Source organism: Gigantopelta aegis, chromosome 8 (assembly GCF_016097555.1).
Source record: "Gigantopelta aegis isolate Gae_Host chromosome 8, Gae_host_genome, whole genome shotgun sequence".
In the NCBI taxonomy this organism is placed as follows: Eukaryota; Metazoa; Mollusca; class Gastropoda; order Neomphalida; family Peltospiridae; genus Gigantopelta; species Gigantopelta aegis.
Genome location: NC_054706.1, coordinates 74,339,348 through 74,367,287, shown reverse-complemented (window position 1 = coordinate 74,367,287; position 27,940 = coordinate 74,339,348). Strand labels below are relative to the sequence as shown.

The 27,940-nt window shown below is 37.4% G+C and overlaps 2 protein-coding genes across 3 annotated transcripts in view; one reads left to right on the top strand and one right to left on the bottom strand.

Moving 5' to 3' along the window:
- LOC121378316 (luc7-like protein 3) overlaps positions 1-15,010 on the top strand; it is a 31,580-nt gene extending 16,570 nt beyond the window's left edge. The window contains exons 7-11 of one of the 2 annotated variants that reach the window (XM_041506425.1): positions 3,173-3,340; positions 3,845-4,092; positions 4,737-4,996; positions 6,307-6,652; positions 14,601-15,010. In XM_041506425.1, the coding sequence (XP_041362359.1) occupies positions 3,173-3,340; positions 3,845-4,092; positions 4,737-4,996; positions 6,307-6,620 (990 nt within the window). In that variant the 3' untranslated portion in view covers positions 6,621-6,652; positions 14,601-15,010. Of the gene's footprint in view, positions 1-2,957; positions 3,120-3,172; positions 3,341-3,844; positions 4,093-4,736; positions 4,997-6,306; positions 6,653-14,600 lie in introns of both variants that reach the window. The other variant, XM_041506426.1, reaches the window with a different exon arrangement.
- An 11,918-nt stretch (positions 15,011-26,928) lies between these two features.
- On the bottom strand, positions 26,929-27,390 carry LOC121379825 (tyramine receptor Ser-2-like). The gene has a single exon (XM_041508477.1). It carries the CDS (start codon positions 27,388-27,390, stop codon positions 26,929-26,931), a length of 462 nt encoding a protein of 153 aa, XP_041364411.1.
- Positions 27,391-27,940: the final 550 nt, after the last annotated feature.

The window sequence follows — 27,940 nt, the reverse complement described above, 5'->3', positions numbered from 1 at the left end:
CTTAAATTAATGGGACATTTGTATTAATTTCGTTGTTCTTAATTTAAATACTTTATGCAAACATTTGAGATGCATTAATAATAAGACCTGTTGATTTAAGTGAAGATGAGAATTAAGCTGAATTGATACGATTATATTTAATCGAAATAACCTGTACCAAGGCTATGTTCGTACATTTGGTTACTTCCGTGACCGACTAAGCTGTTCGGTGGTAGCTAATCAGGGGAAGGAACTCTATTACAAAAGCTTTTCCATAATTTCTCGATGTTTTTCGGAAGGGAATTACATGTGCAAAATGTATCGTATAATAGTACGTAAACAGTGTGCAAGGAAGGAAATACTCTTGTTTGGTGATGTTGTCCTCTTTTTTTTTTCTTTTTTCTTTTTTTCAGTTTAAGATTAGGGTCGGGGAGGGGGGGTAAAACTAGGGACGGTCGGTCAACTGGAAACACACCTATTTTTTTGTTTGGCCTAAAGCAAAATTTGTTCCAATGAAAATCCTGGAGTTGTTTTTATAAAAATTAGAGTTTTGTTTTCCTTCATTGTGCAAGTTTCTTTGATTTATTATGTATTACATATAATGTAGGTCATCAGCAAAAGTCCTTTTAGCCACACCGGCACATAAAAGGTGGTATGTGCTGGCTTGTTAACATTTTCTTAAATGATGGCTGGATTTAACTCAGTTGGTAGAGCACTCACTTGAAGTGCTTTGGTCATTAGATTGATTTTCTTTAAACACATTTGCTTTAGTAATCGCCAACAGCATTCTGAAAATGGATATTGTGGCAACATGTCATTCATTCAAATTTAAAAACAACTATATTATTACTATGTTTTATTACACCAAAATAGTTCTGATTTCCACATTGTGCAGACAAGGCTGTTTAAATGTTACAGTATAATTTTTTTTAAAATAATTTTTGATAATGCATTTACTATTTCATTCCCATTCTTGATTAAAAAACTACCGTAAAACCCCATTCTCGACTGCTATCAAAATTCACATGAGTTATCTATCTTGATTCTGTGAACACTAGAATCTGGTAGAATAACAATCAAACTCGCTCCAGGGGCGGCAAAAATGCCCTTCACAGGTGTATTTGAAAGAAGAGTCTTGCAACCTCGAGCCGTACCACTATTAGTTTTTTTACACTCTGCCACGCCTGGCTATGTACTGACTGGTATTCATATTTAAATTGTGTATTGCTATATCAAAAGAAAACAACAGTCTATAATTGTGTAAATGTTATTGATGATGTAACAAAAATATGTGATTGATTTTTTAAAATTTTAAAATATTTCTTTTAAAACATGTTGTACATGTCATTATTTAATGAAAGTTGTAGATGTTTAAAAAGATGTATTTGCCAAAAATAACTAATAATACAACCTTTAAAGAAGATGATGGTTGGGATTACTCATAGTCGAGTGAAAGTGAAAATAAACTTTATAAAAGCGTCATAAACTAACATCAGTGATCATGATTGTAGAGTGGGTTTTTTGTTGTGTTTTTTTATATTTTTAAAACTATTAATTAGTTCTACTGTAAATTTAATTATGGTAATTAGACTCATTAAGATCTCCCATAATATTACACACATCAAGAGTATGTTATGTTAGTTGCTTTCTTACAGTTTTAATTGTAAAATTGTGAAAAATGGAGGTTTAAAATGTCAAGTTTCACATTGGAAACTTGGTTCAATGATGACATTTCTGAATGTAAAGCTGGATGCATAAGAGTCTAGTAAAAAAATTTAAATTGAAAAAGAAAAGAAAAAAATACCATAGTTCAGATATAATATTTAAGAAATAGCTGTTGGATATACTATATTTTTTTGTGTACGAAGCCAAAACGATTGTGTGGGAATTGTCTGTTATTGACTGCAGTTCAAGAATAAACCCGTTCACATTGATTTCATAAAATGTGAGATGAATGTGCAATGTTTTGCATGTATATATGTTTTATTCCATTTGTGTTATATTGTGATTAGTAGATTTGTCATTGACAAGTTGGAGGAGATCTGAATTAGTGAAAAAGAGAGATCACAGTAATTAATCTACATAGTTTTATATTGGGTCGATTAGTTCAACTTGACATTTCCCTAAATTCATTAAAGTTTAACACGAGAAAGTATTTCTTCTGAAATAAGAAAAATAGTTTTACTTGTACTTTAAAAATGGTGAATTTCTCCTGAAAGGAAATGAATACGTTGAAGCAGTGTTTCGCAGACCATTTGTCATGAATGTGAAGTAACCAAATTGAGTGTTTTTGTTCAACCATCATGAGTTTGAAGTAACAAAGTTCAAAGCTTCGTTGAGTTTGAAGTGAGCAACTTGAGAACTGCCACTGAACCATCGTGAGTTGGAAGTGCCTAAGTGGGGGAGGACTGCGACTAAAAGTGATCTTCATGATAATGAAGTGACAAACTGCAAACTTACTATTTGTGAATTTGAAGTGGCTAAGTTGATGAGAGCCAGTGCGTGGCAGGAGTTAAGGTGCCTGGTAGCCTTCACACACAGCCATCTTCAGAAGACTGTTTATGCAGCTGTCGGATTACACAGTGATGCAGCAATTTCATTGCCGTCTGTCATCAAAGAGTATTTGTGCAGACTTGTTTGTTTATTCAGCTGTCAGTTTACTCGGTAATATAGCAATTTGGTTGCCATCTGCAATCAAACAGTGCTTGTGTGGATGTGTTCTATGAAACCTGCAACTCCTGAACAGAACTGTTGTATACACCACAGTTCATCTGTAAAATGTAGCTTTGAAACAAACAACCGGACTGTTATAACCACTCAGTTTATCTGTAAAACATGGCTTTAAGAACATCAGAACTGTTAAGCACCCAAATTTCATCTGTTAAAAAACCCCACCCCAAAATGGTATGTTTTACACTACGCACAGACCCACCCTGCTTCGTAGATTAATTACTGGATCTGTCTTTTTTACTTGACAGCAACCAATGCCCGAGCTACCGCCGCTAAAACAAATGTCAGTGTGCGAAGTTTGCGGTGCGTTCTTGATCGTTGGAGACATGCCCCAGCGGCAGGACGAGCACATACTCGGCAAGCAGCATGCGGGCTATGCTACTGTGCGAGCCACGGTTGAGAAATTCAAGGTGAGTGTCCTTCAATGAGGTCGTAATGTTCTGTCCTTTTCTTCATGTTGTAGAACCCTTCCGGGCCCCAGTGGGCTGAGCCCGAAAAGACACTGGAAGTGTGCAGTGTGTGTAGTGCTTTCCTCGTTGTCGGGGACGCTCAGCAGCGTATTGACGAACACTTGTACGGTAGACAACACACTGGATATGCACGAATTAGGGCCTATGTTGATGACAAGCAGGTAGGGCGGCTCACGTGCCACGTGTTTATTGTGTCTTTGGTATTGTGGGGTTTTTAAATACCTTTAATAGCCAATAACTAAAATTGTCATTTCTAGTGGGGACTTTCGGTGGAAGTTGTGAATGCTGTTACTGGGTCAAAATACACAAGTTAAATGTTACTGCATTACATAAAGCTGGTATACTATTAGAACCTACTTTGTTAAAATACTGGGTCAAAATACACACATTAAATGTTACTACATAACATAAAGCTGATATACTATTGTGGCCTACTTTGTTAAAATAGTCTTTGATTACACTTACTGCATTTTGATGATGGATTTTGATTTTGATTTATACTACATATATTTTTTTAATGTGTTAAAAGTCGTGTTTTAACTTACTAGACAGAATAAAACTAGCAGAATTATTTTTCTATTGTGCATTAATTTAGGTGGTTAAACATTATTATTGCAGCTTGTACTGTAATTTAAAGCACATTTTCTTTTTGTTTTCTCTGTTAGAAAAAACACAGAGAAGAAGCTGAAGAAAGGGAGGCCAAGGAACTAAAACTGGCAAAAGAACGTGAAAACCGCGAGAAAGAACGTGAGAGAGAAAGAGAGGAAAGGAGGAAAAAAGAAAAGGAAAAAGAGGATAAGGAAAGAGAAGAACGAAGGAAAGAAAGAGAAAAGAAGCGAAAGGATCGTAGTCGATCAAAGAGTAGAGGTCGACGGTCGCGGAGTCGTGATAGACGAGATCGTAGTAGGGAGAGGTTAGTAGTGTTTGTTTTTGTAATATGTTTCTGAGTAACAGACGTTTTAACAGTTAAAATTACCTGTTAAATACATTTTTTGTTTGTTGACAATATCGTGTGTGTACATATCACGTTTCTGGTCATCCTGATGTGTGTAGTAGCTAAAAGTTCTCTTTTTTTCCAAATATGTTTTCTATTTGGTAGAAATGATCAATGCATGTACGCAAATTTTGCAGGTGATGCTGATATGGGTTAACTTTAATTTTTCTTGTTAAACATGTTGCATAGTGATATATATATATACCCCCGATATATATTTGACTTTTTAAACACATTTGTTTAGATTAAAGGGGTAGAGTTTTTTCCTGTTGTATTCGTATTTAGAAAATTAATGTTGAGTAAATTTTTTATATTGATTAGAAAGTCTAGCTCCTCCTTGAGTTTTGATTGGATAGTTCGGATTATTTTGTAAATTAGAATTTTCAATGTTTATTAAATTAAAAAATGTGTAAATCTAGTTTTCATAATTTTAAAACATTAACTAGATGTTGCTAATCAATTTTTAAATTAATCAGCACTGTAGCTAATCAAAATTTAGAAAACAAAATGTTCCCTGCTTATTAATTACTGTTTATTAATTACTGAATGATATTGTATTACAGAAAACGGCGTTCACGCAGTAGGAGCAGGCACAGAAAACATTCACGAAGCAAGGACCGCCACAGGTCGAGTAGATCCGCTCGCTCATCGCGCTCCAGGAGCAGATCGCGGAGACGATCAGGGAGTCGGATTCGGGGTCGCGACCGGGACTCGAAACGGGGGACCCGGAGTCGAGAAAGAGACGTGAAACGCAGATCTCGAAGCAAAGACCGCGATGGCAGACGAAGATCACGGAGTAAAGATCGCAATAGCAGGGATAAAGGTAATGCAGAAAGCATCCATGCTAAGAACAGTTAAAAAAGAATATTAGGTAGTTAATTTAGTAAAGATATGGATGGGAGCTCCAAAATATGAATATTCGGTAGACTATAAAATTCTTGTTCCAACCAGTGCACCACAACTGGTCAAAGGTTGTATGTGCTTTCCTGTCTGTGGGACAGTGTATATAAAAGATCACTTGCTGCTAATGAAAAAATGTAGTGGGTTTCTAAATATTTGACATCCAATTAATAGCCAATGATTAATTAATCAATGTTCTCCAGTGGTGTCGTTGAACAAAGCAAACTTTTAACTTTGTTTACTACTTGCCCTTTTGATACTAATAAAACTGGGGGCGGGATCGAGCTCAGTAGGCCTGAGGTGCTTGTGTCAATAAATTGAACCACTTCAGTGGACCCAGTGTACTATGACCAGTGTTCAAGATTAAAAATTTTGGGCAGTATCCCATTTGGGTACTAATATTTCAAAATTTGGTATCGCACCTGAGAATTTAGTATCCCACTTAAATGAAATTCATAAATAACATTGTAACAAACTTGTTTGACACTGTTCTCGTTCCCAGTCTATATTCCTATGCCGTAATTGAAATTGCGGAATTCGTAAAATTCGCAATCAAACGGAATTAGCAAAAAATTTTGCATAATACTGACATAAATTAATATTTAGCAGTAATCTATAAGTGTTTCTTACATTATTAATGATAAACCTACCTGTAGACCTATCAATTTTTTGCAGATGTGGAATAATTATCCCAAATAAAAACAATAGCGACTTAGTAGTTTTGTCTATTGCTACGCCGCTATTTCTTCAGTGTAGCATTAGACTGGGTACGAGTTGGGGGAGATATTGTTATGGCATAGTATTAGACTGGGTACGAGCTGGAAAATACTGTTACTTAACTTCACCAATAAATTATGACTTTCATTGTTTCAGCGAAAAATAAAAACGCAGGATTTAATTATTTTTTTATATGGTATCCCAGTGGGATACTGGCTTATTGAAGTCTGGTATCCCTGGGATATTGGGATACCGTTAATCTCGAACACTGCTATGACTGATATATCAAAGGTCGTGGTATGTGCTGTCCTTTCTGTAGGAAAGATCCCTTGCTGCTAATGGAAAAAATGTGGTGTGTTTCCTGTAAGACTACGAGTCAAAAATTTCCAAATGTTTGACATCCAATTAACTAATAGTACTAATGGTAATTTTTATTCATTTTTTGTGTTGTTGGTTACCGATTGTGAACATAACTCTGTGATCTGTTTGAGAATAAATAACATTAACTTTTGACAGCGAAGCGGAGTGAAGACAGAAGCTATAAACGTAGCAGGTCTAGAGAGAAACGGAGCAGATCTGCAGAGAAACGAAGCAAGTCTAGAGAGAAGCGAAGCATGTCTGCGGAGAAACGTAGCAAGTCAAGAGAGAAACAGAGCATGTCTGAAGATGACCAGAAGCATGATGAAGTAAGCCATTCCCCAGAAAGACAATACCAGACGAACGAGGTGGAAAACAGGAAGGTTGACGAAGACGTGAACTCGGCAGAAAATCATTCTGGGCAGCAGAATAATGGTACTGGTGCTGACAACATGGAGACGGCTGACCTGTGACGACAATCATAGAGGTAGCTTTTCACACCAAGGTAAGTGCTGCTTGTTAACCGATTCAATCCTCACTCGTGAAGCTTTTTCTTTTCAGTTTCTCAGGTGAGTGCTCTTCTCTATTTAGCAAAAGAAGGGTTAGGGAGCTTTCATAAACAGCCCTTGCAGTTCAAAAAAGTACGTTGGGGTGGTGTGGAAGAAATGCTGAGACAAAGGTGGAAATACATGCTGTCATGACATTCTCACAATGATATGTTTTGGCAAAAAAAAAGAAGCTGAAGCCTAAAAAAATGTGTTTCTGGGAACCCAACCCTACCTAGAAAAAAGGGCTGACTCTACTTTTTTTGTCCCGGTGTATCAGTGTTTTTTTTATTATTAAAAAAATTAATATGTAGGTAAAAAAGTGTATATGGTACATGACATCAGGCCTTCAGATTTCATCACGGAAACGATTGTTTTGGGTAGCGTGTTGGTAAAGTCACAGAACCGAAATTTTGTTTCACATGATTGTTATATCGAGTACAACTATTCAACGAAAATAATATATATATATATATATATATATATATATATATAAAATAATTTTTTAAAAACAGTTTCCTATTTGGGTTCTTTGATAACAAGGCACGGAACTGAAAAAGTGTTTCCCATGAACTTTGAACTCCTATGGTCTGTGATATTTTATCATAGAGATGAATGTAGTAAAAAAAAAGAGAGAAAAAAGCTGACCACGCCTACCTAATATTTTTCTGCACCTTTCCACAAACACACAATTTTTTTTCTCTTCAGCTTTTAGATCAGCAGTGCTGAATGCTGACAAACTACAAGGGCTGGTAATTGAAAGCTTGTCATTTTGTAGGTTGACTTTCAAGTTTCTCGTTTTGTTGAAAAAATTCTGTTATGAAATAAATATATTGAATTAATCTTGTATTTTGTTGTGTAACATTTTGTTTCGTCAGAGCTCTATGCGATTGATGGAATTCATGTGACTACTGAAAAGTAATAGCAGGCTAAAAATCTCTTTAAGAGCAGTATGTTTAAAACGAGAACGTCGTCCTGATATTTTTACTACAGTTACCCAAATGCATAACAACATTTTATCTTTAAGCATGCACTGCAGTTAGTAAGATATAACATAAAAATGCCCCAAAAAACCCAAGCCTTTTATTTGTGAATGTCCTGCAGTTAGCAAGCTCATACATAAAAATGCTAGAAAACCATCCTTTATTATCTTTAAATGTGCAATGCAGTTAATAAGTTATCAATCTAATTAAAATTAGCTCCATTATTACATGTGGATCTAACGACAGCCCATTGGAGCTCATGTCTAGTTGACCTTTCTTTCGACCAATCAAAACCTTACTTGCAAAATCATGCCAGTGATTTCAAAAGAATGATTCGGGTGAATTACGAAGTATGCCGGAAACTAATTGCAATATAAAATTTTATATAAAATTTGTTTCAAGACGGGGGGGTGGGGAAACCCTGTGATGGTATAGCCATAAAATCTGTTTATACTAGTATACAATCCAGAGTTTATTACTGCACTTTTCTCCCTGTTTTTTTAATGTTGAAATAGACTAACAAGTTCGCCTATTGCATAAATAGTCTCGCCCAATATTTTTAGAATTTATATGTTCCCGAATAACGCTATAAAAGGCAAAGTGTAATTGGTCAATATTAAAATTGTTATTTATAGATGAAATGTAACCTGGACATGGGAGTCCACGCAATGCTGTTAGATCTACTGGTAGACCAGTAAAGCTAATTTTAATCAGATTAATAAGTTATAAGATTATTTCAAGGACTGCATAGCATTTTTTTTTTAAATTCCTTTTTTGAACATACATCACAGTTAGAAAACTATAACATAAAAAGGCATTTAAAAACCCCCATATTGGTGCTTATACGATGAATAATTCTTTTTCTGATATGTAGCATATCAGTGATTAAATTGAAAATATATCATTGCAAAATCAGTTTGTTTAATACACAAGTGGAATATTAGTGCAATAGCGAACCATCATACAAAATAATTTACCGGTTAGGAAATTTCAGGTTGGTAAAAATCACTTGAACTATATCCATTAGTCTAAAATGTTTTTTTTTAATTGTTTAAAATGCACATTTAATTTTAGTGTAGTACAAAACCTAGTTCAAGTGAGTTAATATTAGATACTTCATTATTTAGGCAATAAATAATAAATCATGTAACTCAAATATATCTGTTACTTAGGTGAAAATAACTTGAGCTGTTTCCCATTTACCTGAAAGTTTAAAATGTTATCTACTGTAGTGAAGTCTTATCAAACATTACTTTAAGATATTGGTTTACAGATATCAATTCGTTTAAACCTTTGTACACCGTTCCCATTAGCAAACATTTCTCTTTATAGATAACTCATGGTCCTGATTTTCTGTTTTTACTTTCAACTTTAATGTTCAGTTAAATCTTTACCTTAAAAAAACAAATTGCTACGTCCAAAATGTATTCAATTTAGTAAGACTTGAAGATGATGGGATTAAGTATACCATTTCAAAGAAAGCAAATGAGTAATTTAAAACTTTTTAATTTAGACTTAATAAATTATCAAGAAAGTGCTTGATTGTGACATATCATACGATAACTTTCTAAGTGAAAGCAAAACATATCTTAAGTAGAGATGCCAATTATTAAGGATTTTGCAAGAACATTTTGAAATTTATGTGCAACCTTTATCGAATTCAGAGTAAGGTTTTTTCATGTTTGCCCATTGTTATTTCAAATTATTAAGTCTTTGATCTAATACTGATTGTAGTGGGTTTCGTGCAACAGGTAACACTTAGTTTGCAGAAGTTTTAAAAAAAGGTTTTGAGAGAATCCAGACTTAATGAATGTTATACATTTTTTGACATAGTGCCTGACATGAACCACACATGATTGTCCTTAATCTTTCACCATTTTCCAGAAAAGAAATGTGCTTATCGTTATATTTTCTCATACATCAGTTGTGAGTTAATCAAAGGTATATTTAGTTATTAAATTTATTTACAAAATGTTGATTACAGTATAGCTTTCAGATACTTGACAAATGTTTTACTGGGTTGGTAGTTGGGGGAGCGGTCAGAAAGCACTTTAATTATTGTTTGATGGCATTTTTCATAAAAGTGAATCCTTCATACAAGGGTTTAAAAATTACTCTCACAAGAAAAGAAAAGAATTTTATATATTTAATTTGTTACTGCTAAAAAAAGATAATCTTGGTATAATTTTTTGTTTATTAAAGTAGCTAAATAAATTTTACTTTCTTCATTAATTTCCAAAACAGTTTTACTTCAACTAAAGTTATTGATAATTTTGGTTAGGCAAAAACTGCACAATTTAGATTTTCAGGGGTATAGAAATGGAACATATCTCACTAATCCACGGATTAGTACCAACCAATATTTACTAGTCCTCCAAAATTTCTACTAGTTAATCAGCCTATGGGACAATATTGTTATAATACAAATTTCATATGATCCAGTGAAATTAAAATATGTTGGGACTTTTTAAATTTCAACCTGAATAAAGCTGTCCGAAAAAAATACAGATGACTCCCTTGTACTGCTGGTTATATATCTTGTCCATCACAATTTGGCGAAGTACTGGTACTTTTAGCATCTCAATATTTTCAGATCTGTTGGCAGTGTGTTTTGTATGACAGTGTGTGCTGTTTTTGATTAGCCAGATACGGGTTTACCTGTCGATGAACATGCACATTCTCAGTCATGCTTTTGTTAAGATGCACATAACATTTTATAAAATGTGTATAGATGATCGAGCGCTTGTCCTCTGAACAAACTAAAATAAGAAAGAACCTTCTGACCCCCCCCTACCTTCGTCTAACTATTTTAGTATCCTTAACTGCACTGTGTAATTACACTAACCATGAAACAGGTATGACTATTTGTGTTACCATTAGACTGAACAAAAAAGACTTCAGTAAAGAAAATTAAAACATCTTGCTATTTTATGATGCATGTATTAGGGATAAATAGGGCTGGACATAGGAATTAAAAGGCATTCTGCTGGAAATAAGATAGCATGGGGACGAAGGAAGGGTTTGGGAGGGTACAAAAAATCAGAGCATTATGTGATTAAAATATAGCAGAAGCACAAGCTGAAAAACAGATGAGATAAGTCTTGTCACTAAAAAAAATGTGGCTACCTTTTTTTGGGAGAGGGGCACAGGCAGATACTGCGAGCCCTGATAAAGCTTTTTTAGAAAGCAGATCTACATCAAACTTCAAGCTGACAGCTGTATACTTAGAGTGATATCAGAATGATAAAGCGTTTTAGAAAGCATATCTACATCAAACTTCAAGCTGACAGCTGTATACTCTCAGAGTGATATCAGAATGATAAAGCTTTTTAGAAAGCAGATCTACTTTAAGCTGACAGCTGTATACTCTCAAAGTGATATCAGAATGATAAGAGCTTCAAAATTTATGAGGCAAACAGACCTGAATATTAAGAGTATTAATGCCTTAATGTTTAGACCACAATGAGAAGTATATTCACTGTTTGTTTTAGACCACAATGTTAAGGGTACTCATGCTGTCAGTTTTAGAAGTACAACACCAGGGTTTTCATTCAGTTTTTATTAGACCACAGTATTAAGGGTAAACAATGCTGCAATACTGCCTGGTTCAGACAGCTGTACTGAGTTTCCAGCTTCTTGTTTTTTTAAACTACAACTCTAAAAGGATACACATGCAATCTGTTGTAGACAATAATAGGTCTGTTCATATTAGGCCAGAAGGCTAAGATCACCTATTTTGTATAATTGAAGTGAATGTTGAGACTAGAATGCATAAAAGACATTCAAGATGTCTGAAGCCAAAAAGAAGATTGGACATGGAAGCATTCTTTAGTACATAGAACTAGAATAAAGACCTAGTTAATATGGTCAGTTTAATGTGCAGGTCAAACAGATTTCCAGGGGATTCGCATCCTATCATTCCTCCTTTTCTAACCAATCTCTTATAATCATGTTCCATTGCTTTTTTGTTTGATGTTGCCTACATATTAACAACTGAATGCTAAGTAAAAAAAGTGTTTTGGTTCACTGGAGAGGTGTGTGTGATGTTAAGGTGAAGTGAAGTAGCCTTGATGCTGCTGTGTAACGGTCACCAATACAAGCTGTTCATGCATCCAGGGACATGGCAGTCACCTGCAGCGATGTTCATTTCACATTTGTGGAATTTCAAAGTTTATTTATACAGGTATTTCTTGTGGTGACAGCTTTTTATATGTATTTTTATTGCCTCAAATCATGTGTAAAAAGGTGATTCGGGCTTATATGTATATATGTTTACTATAGTTGATAATGTTTTGATTGTACAAACGAAAAAATGTTTATGAATGTGAAACAAAATCATAAAATTCCTTTGAGACTAACATAACTGGAGGTCATTATTTTTATTTTTTTAATACATATAGTTTTCTTTCGTCATTTGGTGCTTTATCTACCTATAGTTCTGTTCAGAATAGTAAAAATACTCGAAAACATATTCTTAAGTCAACTTTCTTAGATGTACTGAAAACATAAATCCACTTCAGGGATAGTAATTAAACTTATGGAGTCCAAGTTAGGATAGAACAGGGACACATAAGAAGTTGGAAATGGCCATTGTCTGTTCCATTTGAGAAAAGGAGAAGGCAGGAGGGATATTGATATAAAAAGTGGCAATCGTATGCACAAGAAACAAGTGGCAACAAACTGGATATGAATTAGAATAATATTTCAACAAAACAATAAATAAATGAATGAATGTTTTATTTAATGATATATGCAACTTATTTTAATTACGATTATATGGTGTCGGTCATATGGTTAAGAACCACTCAAATAATGATAGAGGAAACCCACTGCCACCATACAATGGGCTACTGTTAGCAGCAAGTCCGAATAGTACATACCACAATCTTTGTTGCAACAGTTGTGGAGCACTGGCTGATATTCTAACAAGTGCCTGCATGCTGTTTCCAAATATTCCTGTCTGACTGTTCTTTGGTTCCAAGGCAAGTGATCAGTTACTTCAGGTGGTAGGCCATTTGTTTTTAAGCCAATGAAAGTTGCTGTTTTATCATACTGAATGTGCTATATCGCCATGTAGATAAAATGACATGTGGAATGATGCTTGACAACATCTATATTTGTAAATCACAGTTAATCCATTTCTGACTCTTTGTGTCACTGTTCTACTCAGTAAGAAGATTATTCTTTTTACACAACTCAGTATTCTGGCACTGTAACTTTCTAAATACAGAACACCACTACACATGATCAAATTGCATATACGCTATAATCTGGTTGGTATAAAAATGAAAAACTTTAAACCAAAAACATTGTTCCAACTTTTTGTTTAAAAAAACCCTGCTGTAGTGGAGATTATATGAGGAAGTGTGGATTTAGGAAAACTTATTTACACGGTCCTTAGGGCCAAGATAAATATTTTTTATGAATGCACCCATTCAAATGCATTCTCCAGTTTAATCCTTTATTCATGAAAGTTTTAATGTGATTGCAAAATTGACTATTATATATTTTTGACAGGGTCAATTCGGCCCTCGACTGAATGATTTGACCAGTATTTTCTTAGTAGTGGATGGGTGGCATTAATGATCATACACTTACAAATATGTGCAATCTTTGATTTCCAATTTAATATTTGCCAATCTTAGTTTAATTCCGTCTGAATACATTACTATCACTAGTGTCGCTAGTTTAAATGTCATGTTCAAGTGAGAGAGAAGATGGTGTCGGGGCCATTCACCTCCCTCTGTATCATTATTAATCAATGCTTTCAATGTACAAAATGCCAAAGACATTCTTAAAGTTGGCTCAATGCTTGGTCCAGCCTGGCTGATGGGTCAACTTGAGGTACCTCAATGGTGTTTGAATCAGCAAGATTATACTGTATTTGTAAGAGTGAACATGTATAATGAAAATATTTAAAACATAAATAATGCTTAAAAATACTTTTTGAGTTAATAATATTTTAAAAAATTTGAAAGTAAGTTGAGTAGAACAAATAAATAATTAAAATGTTATTAAATTTAGTTGAACAGAGCAAATATTAGCTAGCTAAATGTTAACAAAGTAAAGTACTTGTTGATTTTTCATTCTTTGATGGCTGTTAAGAGGGATAGGTTTTAGGTTCAATTTGTGTGGAATAAGTTGCCCAATTAACTTCATATACATTGTAGTTCAGTATTTTGCATGAAATTGTTACATTAAAAAAAGAAAAGAAAATTAATAATTTTTAATTTTAAATTTTTTTATTATTTAAAAATAAAAATGTATTGTATAATGTCCCCATCGATTAGTTGTTACATTAACAAGAAGGTACTTTTAACCCGTGTGGTGGCTGTTTGTAAACTAAACTGTCCAGTTTCTATTCCACGAATGATTCAGCCATACATCCGTGCAATGCCTAGGAGGTGTCGAGGAAAGGGAACACCAATTTGTGAAATCCACTGCAACGTTTCATCTCACAGGTGTACTTTTTTTCAGAGGTGGGTGATATCTATGCAATATACTAGTTTCCAAAACAGTCCTGTGTGTGTCCTCCATTTGTAGCTCCACCGAGAGCCAAATCTCACATCCCACATCACTGACCACTTGTATTACTGGACAGCATTAGATCTTTATGAGATACTGCACATTTTCAAATTCTTTACACTCTCTGCCACAATTTTTAGTACAGTTTGGATTATAACTTTTATGATAAAAAAAGAAATTAAAATTAATATTTGTTTTGTTGTTTTTTGAAAGGTTTTCTATTTTTGTTTTTATGTGTGGAATGTGAGATTTCTCTCTTTTTATTCATAAACCAAAAAAAAAAGAAGGAAAAAGAAAGAAAATCAAATAAAAGACGGGGTAGGGATTGGTTTGTTTGACTTAGGTATGATTTTATTTGCTGTTGTATTAAAAGAATATTTTGTGTTTTGTTCTTTTTCAGAGCTTTGCAGTGAGATTTGTGGCAGTATCAGTGATGTGGTAAAAAGGACTTGATTTCCTCAGTGTCCAAACATGTTGGAATTGTTCATCCTAAAAAGGTTTTCTCATATGATCTACTTTTTAGCAGATTATAGAGGTTAGAGCATCTTTTTGAATAACACCATGTCGTTTCTTTTTTTTCTTTTTTTTATTATTATTATTTTTTATTATTTGTGTCCACACATTTAACTGATTAGTAATGCCATTTACTTCTGAATTTTAAACAGTTGTTTGTACATTGTCGGATGGAATACATCAGTTGTGTATCATTATATCACTGTTCCTTTTTTAAAAATATAGTTTTGTTAACGAAATCAATGAATCGGTCTGTAATGTGTACATTAATAAAGGTGTTATGTCTTAAATGCTTAACTGTGTGTGTTGTTTTATGTTTTAGAAGGACACCATATGCTTTAACTACTCTTACCTCTGATAATTATGAGAACCATTTTGGTTATAGTGTATTAGCTGACAAACTTTAAATGATATCATTAAAGTCATTTTTAGAAAATTGCTGTATCAGACAATTTTTAAACTGGATATATTGTGCATAATTCATCATGTTTGCTATATACAAACCTCTATGAGATCCGTAGAATATAAGGTGAGTCTTGATGATACAAAACATTAAAGGTTTTCGTTAAAAAAAAATAATATTAAAAAAAAGAAAAATAGAAAAACTAATGAAAAAAAAAAGATGCCAATATTGTTTTTTTTTTTAGTACCTACACATCTTTTAAGCATGCTAGTACATGTTACACTAACACAAGTTTAAATCCAATTAAATAAGTTAACTTTCCAGACAAAACACAAATGTGACAGGTCATGGCACATATTTCACCAATGGCAGGTGTGGAAATATTAAAAGCTCTGTTAAAGTTGGGAATGTATATCAGACAAGATTCTATGTAGTAGACTGCTACTTTTTGAATGAGTCAATGGGGGAATTTTAAAAATGTATTATTATGTGCTTTGTATATAGCTGAACTGCCATTTCCCATGGTCATCTTTCCTAACCCACTTGCAGGAAGACTGCTGTTAACAGAACTCAATGAATATATTCATAGAATTAGCTGCACTCCTTAATCACTGTCGAAACTGGTATTATGCATTTTCGTACTCCAGAAGTGGTATCCACGATGAGCACGGCCAACAGCTGTTGTACATCCCATCATTTTATGATTTGACCTCAACAGAATTAATTTTTTATGTTAAAATACTTTAGTGAGTAGTGTCTTTAGCACAAATCCTATGACCAAAGCATCTCGGGCAAGCGCTCTCCCGACTGAGATGCTCCTCCCCATCCCTCAACCATTAAGTAAATAACATTGGAATTTTATGAGGTTGAGGGTTTTATACTATTAAGCTACTTGTTAAAATAATTTTGAAAACATTGTCAAATAAATTATAACTGACAAGGATGGGTGCTATGTTATTTTAGATATTGCGATAGAAAACCAACTGTTTTTTCTGATAAATCTATGTGGTCCAAATCTTACTCACCTCAGTACTCGGATAATCTTCAACAGAATTAATTATGGCAGGCATTTGAAATGTAAACGACCATACTTTAGACACAAATACAAAAGAAAAAACAACTCACAGCGGCATGTTGGAAATTAAAGAATATTTGAGGTTAAAACATCATTGGATAATGTTGTATTCCGATATATGCGTGTGTATATATATATATATATATATATATGACGACTATCAAATTTAATAGATTATATTAGATTATTGTTTTTGGGGGGGGGGGGGGGGGGGAGGGCATCCTCAAAATGATTCTCCGGTTATGTTGTTATCAAAAGATGACAGTAATTTCAAGTGCCAGCAGAGACATATTCTGTATAAATCAATAACATGTTGGTTTTGTAGTTTTAATTATAATAATACTTTGTCTGTCAGCAGGCACATAATTGGATGATATCTAATCAAAGACATCTATTTAGAACTCTGTGGGTGTTTATTTAAAACAGTCTGCGAAAAGATTAATTTTCAAGCTTGCCTCTTGGGAACTATACTCTGTCAAAAAAGAAACGCATAGGCGAAACAGTCGTGGAATTATCTCTTTAATACAAAGTGGCATAATTTCGTTATTTATGATCGTATTACAGTCAAATTCGACATGAGTATGTGACAATGTTCTTGCTATGGACTGACGGCAGTGGAGGCGTTTTCGTCACCAAGCATGAGAGCGCTGAAATTAGTATCTTGTGTGGCCACCAGCAGCAGCAATCACTGCACGACATCTCCTTGGCATAGACTGAATGAGTCTCTGAATCCGGGCACGTGGAATCCTAGCCCATTCTCCATGCAGTGCATGTGACAGTTGCGGAAGCGTCTGAGGCTCCGAGTAACGCTGGCGTACACGTCTGTTCAGTTTGTCCCATAGATGTTCAGTGGGATTGAGATCTGGCGATCTTGATGGCCATGGCAGCACATTAATGTTCTCATTCTGTAGGAAATCCATTGTTACACGTGTCGTATGCGACCTGGCATTGTCCTGCTGAAAGAGAGCTCTCTGTCGATCCAAAATGGGAAGCATGTGACGGCGAAGAATTTCATCCCGGTAGCGTACAACTGTCCGGTTGCTTTGTACAAACACAAAATCACGTCTGCCGGTGTATGAGATGGGTCCCCATATCATGACACTTCTCCCACTGAATCTGTCAACTTGGGCGATGCAGTTGTTGGCAAAACGTTCATTGCGGCATCTGTAAACACGTCGTCCATCACGTCGCTGTAGAAGGAAACATGACTCGTCGCTGAACCAAACTCGCCGCCAGTTTCCCAAGTTCCACCTCTCTACATTCGTGCACCAGCGAACACATAAATGTCGATGTTGACGTCGCAGGACGGTCTCCTAGCCCGTAAACCAGCTGGTAAACCGGTTCCGAATGGTTTGTGCAGACGCCCTTCTCAAACCAGGTATGCGTCCAGCAGTGTTCGTTGCTGTGGCAGTTCGGTGACGCAAGTGCAGAACCCGGACGTAGCGATTTTGTGCTGCAGTTGTTATGCGAGGTCTTCCACTTCTGGACCGGTCTTCAGCTGATTGAAACTGCTCGTACCTGTCCCAGAGACGTGAAATGGTGCTCTGATGGACGTTCATGTGGCGTGCGACTGCTGACTGCGATTCACCTAACTGGAGGCGGTCTATTGCAATGTTTCAATTCGGCACGTTTAGTCTTGGCATCTTGTAACTCGTCTACGTTGAAATGGAAATGAGGCATCATTGCGAGCATTGCAGCTTTAAATACCCATCACTACCCCCAATATTTTCCCCGAGTGCCACGTGCATTCGCCAAAATCTGACCATTTCACGCCGATATCCTGCAATTGTCGCACAACGTGCCATAACGTGCGTTAAATTTGTTTTAGGGTGCATTTGGGCATGCTGTCCCATTCCAGGAACATTAACAAACATGGTCATTCAGCAACATTTTACAAAAAAATGATACTTTGTAAAATCAAACACTTTTCTTCTTTCCCTATCACCTATGCGTTTCTTTTTTGACAGAGTATACTTTGAGATAATTGTTTTTATTTAAGCTAAAAAAAACAACCCAACAAATAAAAAAACAAAAAAGGCTGTTAAGATATTTTCATAAAAAAAGAAAAAGTGTACAAAATCAAAATAGGGTATAACAGCATACATCATTTTAGTTGTCAAATTGGGAATTCTGAGATGGTGTGAGATGGACGTACCTGAACCTTCACAAGATATAGGCAAGTCAAATACGTTTAAACAGATCAAATCGGGAAATCGTCTTCTAGACGTTTTGAAAGCCTTCAGGAGGTCTCATTTGTCTAATTCTGGTGAAACAACTGTCAGATGATTTGGCTTTGTTTGAAATCGGTATTCAATGAACATGCCTTGAGATATCTCAGACGTTGTGGTATGTAGACACCAAAAGCTGGCATAGTTTGACACCCAATAGCCGATGTAGTTTCCGTGCTGCTGTGTCGTTAAAAATGTAATCGAAAAGCTGGAGGAGAAGAAACATTTCTCAACATTAGGGAACATTTACCATTGTAAAGTTGGAAGTCATACATTAGTTAGGGAGGCCACTGCCGTTTTCAATATGCATAGACACTTTTACCGGACTATATTCAATTAATGTTCAGGCAAAGGAGAGGTGTAAGTTTGAAGTAGGCGGAATTTGCATTAGAAATGAGTAAGATCCCCAAATTACTATCCGGACGTAAAATTATAGGCCATATGAATAGAACATTGTTTGCTGTGCCAAAACTTTTATGGTGATTTTGAGCAATCTAGACGGTCCGCCAAAATAAAGGTTTACACACCCAAAAAAGTCAGATGTGGACCTAAGAACTAGACGAAAAGTACAGGAGAGATGGGCATTGGTGAGTTTGGGAGGAGTGACGGCAGCTCGGGAAATCCATCTACGAAGATCTTAAAATCATCCTTCCCGAGCATGATTGTCAGCATCTTCTGGATGGTGCGAGCGTCCATGGTTGCTGGAATCCATGCCTGTCCTGCGTGAATCGGGGTTCCTGCTTCTGTAGTCCGTCAGTATTCACTTCGTCATGTTGAGCTGTAGTGGACCTTGTGGATGTCCTCGATGTCTTCGAAGATATAGCGATGGTAATTGGGCGCCAACGAAGTCTTGGCCACGTTCCATGGACTGGATTCCGAAGTAGAATGTGTTACTGGGCGCAACGGTTTCGCGTTGGCACTCTTCCGAGATGATGTCGCCTTCCCCTTATGACCACCTCGGTGGATCCATTCAGCTGATTGGGGTTTTCTCGTTCCAACCAGTGCACAATAACTGGACAAAGGCCGTGGTATGTGCTTTACTGTCTGTGGGAAAGTGCATATAAACGATCCCTTTCTGCATTAGGAAAAATGTAGCAGGTTTCCTCTGATGACTACGAGTCAGAATTACGAACTGTTTGACATCCAATAGCCGATGATTAATTTTAAACAAAACGATTTTTTTAACCTTCCCCTTATGAGTCCTGTATGTAGACGGCAATTAGGCCACAGAGCGTGTTAAAAAAAATTGTTTTGTTTAACGACACCACTAGAGCACGTTGATTTATTAATCATCGGCTATTGGATGTCAGATGTTTGGTAATTCTGACAGTCTCACAGAGGAAACCCACTACAATTTTCATTAGTAGCAAGTGGTATTTTATATGCATCAGATCACAAACAGAATAGCGCATACCAGGGTCTTTGATATACCAGGCATGGTGCACTGGCTGGGACGAAAGATAGCCAAGGACGGGGATCGATCCTATGAAAGTTTGTTTATACTTTTAGTAGTTTCTCTTATTCCTGACTCTAGTCCAGGGCCAGTTGTCCACATATAATCTCTCTGACGCTCTGCATAAATCAATGGATGGTATCTGCTACCCTGCTATTATTTAAGTATAGCAGAAATGTTTTTATTTTTAAATTACATTTTAACCAGATTCTTGATTTAACTTTATTAGTGATAAAGTCTATGGATTGAGAGACACATAGATCAGCAATGGAACACAGCGCCCATGTGGATTCATACTAACTGAAATCTGGAATATCTATATATAAAAAAGACGAGGAAGAAATATTTTATTTAAGGACGTACTTGACATATTTTACTTTATTTTATTATGGTTATATGGCGTAGGACATATTGTTACGGACCACAGATTTTGTGAAAGGAAACTATTTTCCACCACTACGTGTGGGTACTCTTGTCGATTAGCAGCAAAGGGTCTTTTAATGGATCACCCCACATATGTTCGTATCGTGTAATGCTAAACTCTGGAGAGAAGATAGCAGTGATAGATCCTAGATCGACCGCACATCAAACGATTGTACGCTTCAATAAGGCAGATAATTCAGCTACTAGAACGAAGACTGTTGTTGCAGTACATAAAAAAATAGCAGAACTTTAAATTCTGACTATAATTTGACTGATGCTACAGCGATTGGTCACATTTTGTTTGTCAGTTTTGTTTAACGAAACTACTAGAGCATATTGATTTATTAATCATCGGTTATTGGTTGGCAAATATTTGGTAATTCTAACAGTCTTGGAGAGGAAACCCGCTACATTTTTTTCCATTAGTAGCAAGGAATCTTTCATATGAATCATTCCAGACAGGATAGCACATACCACGGCCTTTGATATACCAGTTGTGGTGCACTGGCTAGAATGATGTCATGTTTTGTGACTTTTATACACAAGAATAATTAATTTCAGTTTTGGACAACACATGAATATTTATCTTAGTCGGTAGATTGCTAGCCAAAAGTGCATGAGTCGTAGGATCGAACTACCTTGGTGGACCCATTTCTCTGACTGTGTTTTTTGTCGTCCCAACCTGTGCTCCACGACTAGTAAATCAAAAGTTGTGGTATGTGTTATCCTGTCTGTGGGGAATTACATGTGAAAGATCCCTTGATATTAAGGGAAAATTAGCAGGTTTTACCAAATGTTCTACATCCAATAACTGTTAATCAATATGCTCTAATAGTGTTGTTAAACAAAACAAAGCTCATCGCGAATCATGTACACAACGTATATCCATTGTATTTTCGGTCATCAGTTCTGATGATATCAAACTAGAAACCAATTCTTATTTATTTATTATTATTATCTCTTAAAATCCCACCTCTACCGTCTGTTAATTTTTAATTTTCACATTTCAGACAGCCGTGATTATTGTTAATATCCAGGGCCCTGTTCCACGAAGCGATCTTGGCCCTAAGATCACCTTAAGTTTATAACGACTATATACACTTAAAGTGATCTTAGCTCTAAGATCAACTTAAGTGCATAAGGTAGCTATGCACTTAAGGTGATCTTAGGGCTAAGATCGCTTCGCGGAACGGGGCACTGGGCTGTAGCTAAACAATTTTTATTTAAAAACCAATTTACAATTTACCTGTTATTGATACTGACGTTTTAAGTATGTAACCTCTCTAAAATGGCTGCAAAATGGTATTTCAGCGCCTCTAGATTTCAAACTTTTCGGGGGTGGGGGCCATGCCTCCAGATTCCTAGTGTCTTGCGCTTTCTATGTTCGTTCGATCCAAGAATTCGTCTGTCAAGTTAGACGTGAGGCAGGAAATGGTTTTAACATGTCGGAGGCTTATAGATCAGTGCCTGTATTTGACGATCAGGAGGTAGCATGTTCTTTCAACTTTTTGAACGGGCCGCTAAGCAGCTAAATTGGCCGCAGTCTAAGTGGACATTGTTAGCCGTGTCTAAGTTTAAGGGGAAGGCTAGTATAGCTTATAATTCAATGAGTGATGAGCGAGCAAGTCAGTACGACCTAGTTAAGTCTGCAGTGTTGAGGGCGTATGAATTACGACCTGAGGATTATCGTTTACGGTATAGCGAGTTGAGAAAAACGCAGGGTCAGTCTTATAGTGAGTTTGTGGCTAAGAAGGCAGGGATGTTTGATAAATGGGTGGTGTCTCATCAGGTAGAGTCATATACCGAGTTACGGGAGTTGTTGATCTTACAGGACATTAAAAATGGATTACCAGTTAGCTTACGTATTCATTTAGAGGTTCGTGATGTCAAAAAGATAAAGGAGGCAGGCATAGTGGCAGATGATTACGTGTTAATACACAAAGCTCAAGCAGTACCGGGTAGCTCTTTACAACAGGGTGATAAGAAGAAATTTCAGCCAAGTTTTTCCCGGGAAAGTAACTATCGGGGAGAGTCATCTAGTTGGTCAGCTAGTCAGGCAAGGAATGCACCTGGTGGGCAAAGTAAGGATAGGCCTGCATTATCAGCCAATGCACGAACTTTTCGTCCACAGTGCAGTTACTGTAAAAAGGATAACCATCTTATCGGGGACTGTTTTAAAAGGAAACGCGATAATGCGCAAGTGGTCGGTTTAGTGAGGTCAGCTCCGTTAGCGAGAGAGTTAATGGTTAGTCCCATGGCAGAGAAAGTAAACCCGTATGTGTCCACTGGTATGGTTTGTGATGTGAAACAAGAATTGAGTCCTAAGGCTATATCAATCTATAGAGATACCGGGTGTAGTCAGAGTTTGATCACGCAAGAGTGTTTAGCTGGTATTGAAAATTCAGACATAGGACGTAGTTTGGTTTTAACCTCGGTTACTGGAGAAAATATGGTTGTCAGGTTACATAAGGTTTTCTTGTGTTCGAAGTTTGTGACGGGACCAGTCATTATGGGTGTTGTGAAGGACTTGCCTGTTGAAAACATAGGAGTTTTGTTGGGAAATGATTTGACTAGTCAGTGTTGTCAGCCGAAATGTGACCAACTGTTAATTAAAGACAGCATGTTACCAATAGAAGAGTGTGAGGTTGATGAGATTAAATATTCTGCGTGTGTAATGACTAGGGATATGACCAGTAGGTTAGCACAAGACGCAGAGGATATTTGTGATTTGTCTGATACGTGTGTGAGCCATGAAATTGGAGTGGATGATGTTATCAGTAAAATGGTAGATAAGTCAACTGACAAATTAAATGTGGTGGAACCTGTTGATCTCCCGCAGAGGGGAATTGAACCAGTTGTGTTTGATAGAGGGGCCTTACCTTGTAATAGACAAGAGTTAGTTCTAGAGCAGGGGGCTGATCCAAAATTGTTGGCAGTTCGCACTACATTGTTAACTGAGAGAGTATTGATGAATAAAAGAGTTAGGGATAGGAGGTTGCCGGCGACCGAACTAGCTAGGAAGCAACTGAGCCATGCTCAGAGCAAAATAAAATCAGTGTTTGATAGGAAGGCTAAGAGTCGGGAATTTAAACCAGGGGATAAGGTGCTGCTGTACCTTCCCATTAAACGGGGTTTTGTGCAGAACAGGTATTTCGGGCCCTATGTTGTGCTCAAACGAGTTAATGAGACAGGGTATGTGATAAACACTCCTGATAGGGTTAGGAAAAGTAGGTATTGTCACATCAATTTGCTAAAAGGTTATTTTGACAGACTGCCGATAGTTCCAGAGAGACCGGTCCAAATTGAGAGACACTCAATTTCCTGTGATGACGTGAAGACTGCGGAGATCAAGTTGGCCAACAGCCAGATTTTAGCAGACTTGAACCCCCAGCAAGCAAAGCTGACTACATTGATACAAGACAATGTTTCCATTTGTCGGGACCTTCCAACGGTTACCAATACCTTAAGCCAAGATGTGCGCTTGGAACCCAACGCTACACAGATTCGACAGCATGCCTGTCGGAGAAGACCTGGAAAACGTGCGACGCTGAAAAAGAGGGAAACGAAGTTCCATTGGTCAGGTGAATGCAAGAAGTCATTCAACCGGCTCAAGCAGAGGCGCTACTCGTCTCCCGCGATGGCAGCACCAGACTACCGAATGCCGTTCAAGCTAGCTGTGGGTGCCAGTGACGTGGGTGCTGGAGCTGTGCTGTTCCAAGAAGACGAAGACGGACTGGACCATCCTAATGAAAGCCTCCAACCAGAGAGTTTTGAGATGGAGTCTTCCTCTGCAAGAATACCCAATTACCATTGGACATATCAAGGGCACATCCAATGTAATCGCTGATGCCCTGTCCCGAAGTTGAACGTTATGATTATTTGTTGACATTCTTGATTCTGTTTTGTTTATATATATTTTATTTGTATACCAGGGACTCAGAGACTCAGTGTGATTACTGGTAGTCACCTTATTATTACATGTGTTATAAATGCCCGTATGCGTCGGTTAACGCACCCTTTTTGTTTTAATGTAGTATATTTCCTTATTCCTAGAGTAGAGGAAATATCCTTTTTGAGGTGGGGGTGTGTCACGGAACATGCTCTTAAATTTGTTTTCGCCTGTGCAGTTTAAATGCACTTAGCTAGCTGGGCAACTTGTTACGTAATACTTCGCGCAATCGGGCATTCCAATACACACCCTTAGCCAGGTGCGGAGGCCATGTGGCTAGTAGTTACGTAATATCTCCGGTAGTGCTGTTTATGGCCAGGAGATTGTTCGCGGTTGGCGACAGCCAGACTGACGATCAGAGAGAAATATACCGACTCTAGTAGATTAGGAATATGAGATGATACGTGAGGTACCGCCCTGTACTCCCAGGCAAAATCCTGATTTATAATAAATAGCTAGTGTTTTAGAGATATCGAGGAGAACGAATAGGAAGGCTCCGAGGGAACGTTAGTCCGTTTGGACTTTGGTAAATATATTATTTCTGCTCTGTGTATAACCTTGATGTGATTGATGTGACCTTAAATATTTTAATACTGTATTATACCAATATTCTTTAGACAGTGTCTTCGGTCATCTGACGAAGTAAATCGTAGACTTTTTGTTCTAACATTATACGAGTATTTGGTAATATAAAGCTTAGCCAGTCATTCTAGACGACCTAGGTACACTGTAGGTTATTGTCTTTATTGTGATCGGTACCAGTATTAATTCTGTGTTACAAGGTTACTGAATGAGTAGTTAGGGGTAATTAAAAATTAACCCGTTAGGAATAGAGCTGTAATTCCTTTATTAATTAAGTTCCCCTGGAAGCGTTCCTAAATTATCACACGTTACTGAACGAGTAGTAAGGGTTAATTAAAAATTAACCAGTTAGGAATGGTGTTGTAATTCCTTTATTAATTAACTTCTCCTGGAAGCGTTTCTCAATTATCACACGTGTGGGTGTGGTGTAACGGTGAAGTGATTCGCATATTGTGTAACTAGACACCTAGAGATTAACTAATTAAGTGATCAGTTCTGGGTTGTTATTATTGCTGTTATTAATTAACTACTACGGCTGTACATTTGTCAGCGTAGATTAATACAGATTCCAAAGTGTATTGTGTTTTTGTTATGTTTCTAGTGAGCTAAACGTGCTATAAATATATATACTTTATATAAGATCGTATCTCTGATCATACCTAGAAACGAGCCATACTAGGGTTAACAGCCTGTTACAGAGATATCTAATAGATATACAAGTAGGAGAGACATTTTGATAATCGTGTTTTATTCGGTTACGGGAATTATAGAATCCCCGTGACAATGGATATAAATATGTTTTGGAGATACGAGACAACTCCTCAATCAAGACAGTTAAATTTGTTCAAAAATTGCGAAATCTCACGTGATCTCTTGTTGGGGGAATTCTATACTTGTGATAAGCCAATGAAAACCGAGATCGGTACGAGCCCGTCAAAAGTGTCCCACTTTCAAAATACTGGCTTTGTTTTTGACCTGGATAAGCCAGCGTAGTGAAACCAATGCGGAGTGCGGCGTCATATATGCACCAAACGTAATTAGGATTTTCTGTTCTATATGCTTAAATAATAAAAATATTCCAGGGAATGTAGTTTTAATCAAAGATAATTTGTATATTGGATGCTTTGGTAGCAGGCACGGCGGAAGCTAGTCGACATTGGGGGGGGGGGGGGGTGGGGGGGGGGGGGGGGGGGGGGGGGGGGGGTGGGGGGGGGGGGGGGGGGGGGGGGGGGGGGGGGGGCAGTCCCGTTCAGTGATGTTCCAAAGATTGATCGGTTTGGCTCCACCGATGTGATGATCGATTATAAAAATCCATAATCGATTGTGTGTGGAAAATGTTAACTAATTGTTCCTCCAGTTTGGATGTACATATAGGCCTATTGAGGTTGGTGTTTGTTTTCATGGATACATAAAAAAAACCCAGAAAGAAGAGATATTAAATAGTTATTAAAGGTAAAATTAGCAAACAGCAATTGATGATGAAATTCTAACCGATTCCCATCAGCATCACTAGTCCATTTAATTAGTATTTTTTAAAAGATTGTTTTCTCACTGTTGTCCACTTTGTGATAGTTACATTTCCATTGCTTCCACTTTACAATGTAATAACAGTTTGAACGCGTACTTAAATTCTTGACTGAAAATGTAATACAAAAACGGATTCATCATCGAGTTTAGATAGCCTAGCCAAGCGAGCGCCTGCAGTATTAAATACGGAACGAGCTGAAACTTGGTGATGATATCCACCACCAAAATTATACAGAAAGGCATCCAGCATAAGAAGAAAACGCTGACGACGATGGCTAGAGTCCTGGCCGCTTTGGTTCTCTTCATGGACGACTGGTTTTCCTTCTTCACTTCCTCCGTGACGGTCAAGTCCTGGATTGCGCGTGCGTGGCGTCTGGCCGTGGCGAAGATCTTCCAATACACGAAGAGCAGGAGTTCTCCGGGCAGGGCGAAGACGATGACGTCAGCGAAGTAGACGATGAACTCGCTCTGGATGAAGACGCACCTCCCTGCGACAGGCAGAACTCGTAGCCTTCAAGTCCAACCGCGTTCCACCCGTTGGCGAAGAGCACCAGCCAAAACCCGAGGGGCACTATTCATGAGAAAGCGATTGCTAGAGCGCTAGCAGTGCGGGAGATCTTCATATGGACAAATGGATGGCAGACCGCTAGGTAGCGATCGAGGGCAAGAACACGCAGGTTGTAGGTGGACACGGCACACATGCCAGCGTCGACGATGTTTCGAAAGTAACAGAACCAGTGAGGCAGGTCCCAGCCACCGTTCCACGATTCGTACATGTGAAGCGGCATCACCACGACCGCCACACCGATATCTGCGCAGGCCAGCGACACGATATAGACGTTCGACTGTTTCCGGAGGAAGCGGAATTTGAAAAAGGCGACGATCACTATGATGTTGACGATGGCGGTGAAGAGGGTGAAGACGTGCATGAACGTGCAGTAGGCTCCCACCCCAACGGCTGACATAGCAGGGGGTACTGCGGGCTCCATGGATTTGAAGATGGTATCACTGTCGAATTTGCTGCTGCTGTTATTCATCTTTCTGAATTTAAATAGCCAGTTCTGAAAATGTAATAAATATTTGCCTGAATATTATTAATTGAATGTGTGTGTGTGTGTGTGTGTGTGTGTGTGTGTGTGTGTGTGTGTGTGTGTATTACTGGTTACTGACTTAAGATTCCGGCTTTATCCTGCCATGAGATCGGGAAGTAGTCCAGTGGTAAAGCGCACGCTTGAATTTGGGCTATTTCTCGTTCTAGCCAGTGAAAAACGACTTGTACATCAAAGGCCGTGGTATGTTCTATCCTGCCTGTGTGATGGTGCATATAAAAGATCCCTTGCTACTAATGGAAAAAACTGCAAAGACACCTACAACATCAACATTCAGCTGTCAAATCATCAGAGCGGACAGTGCAGGCCTAAAAGAAGGCGCGACGTCCACCGGCAAGACACCGTTCACCTTCAGTAACCAACAAGCCGGTACTGACGTAACAGACAACATGAGGTCCGCCACTAAGCAACCTGGCGCAACAGGTAGCAAGCCGAACCATCAAAACGACTCCAACTCGGGTAAAAAAAGCCAGTCCCT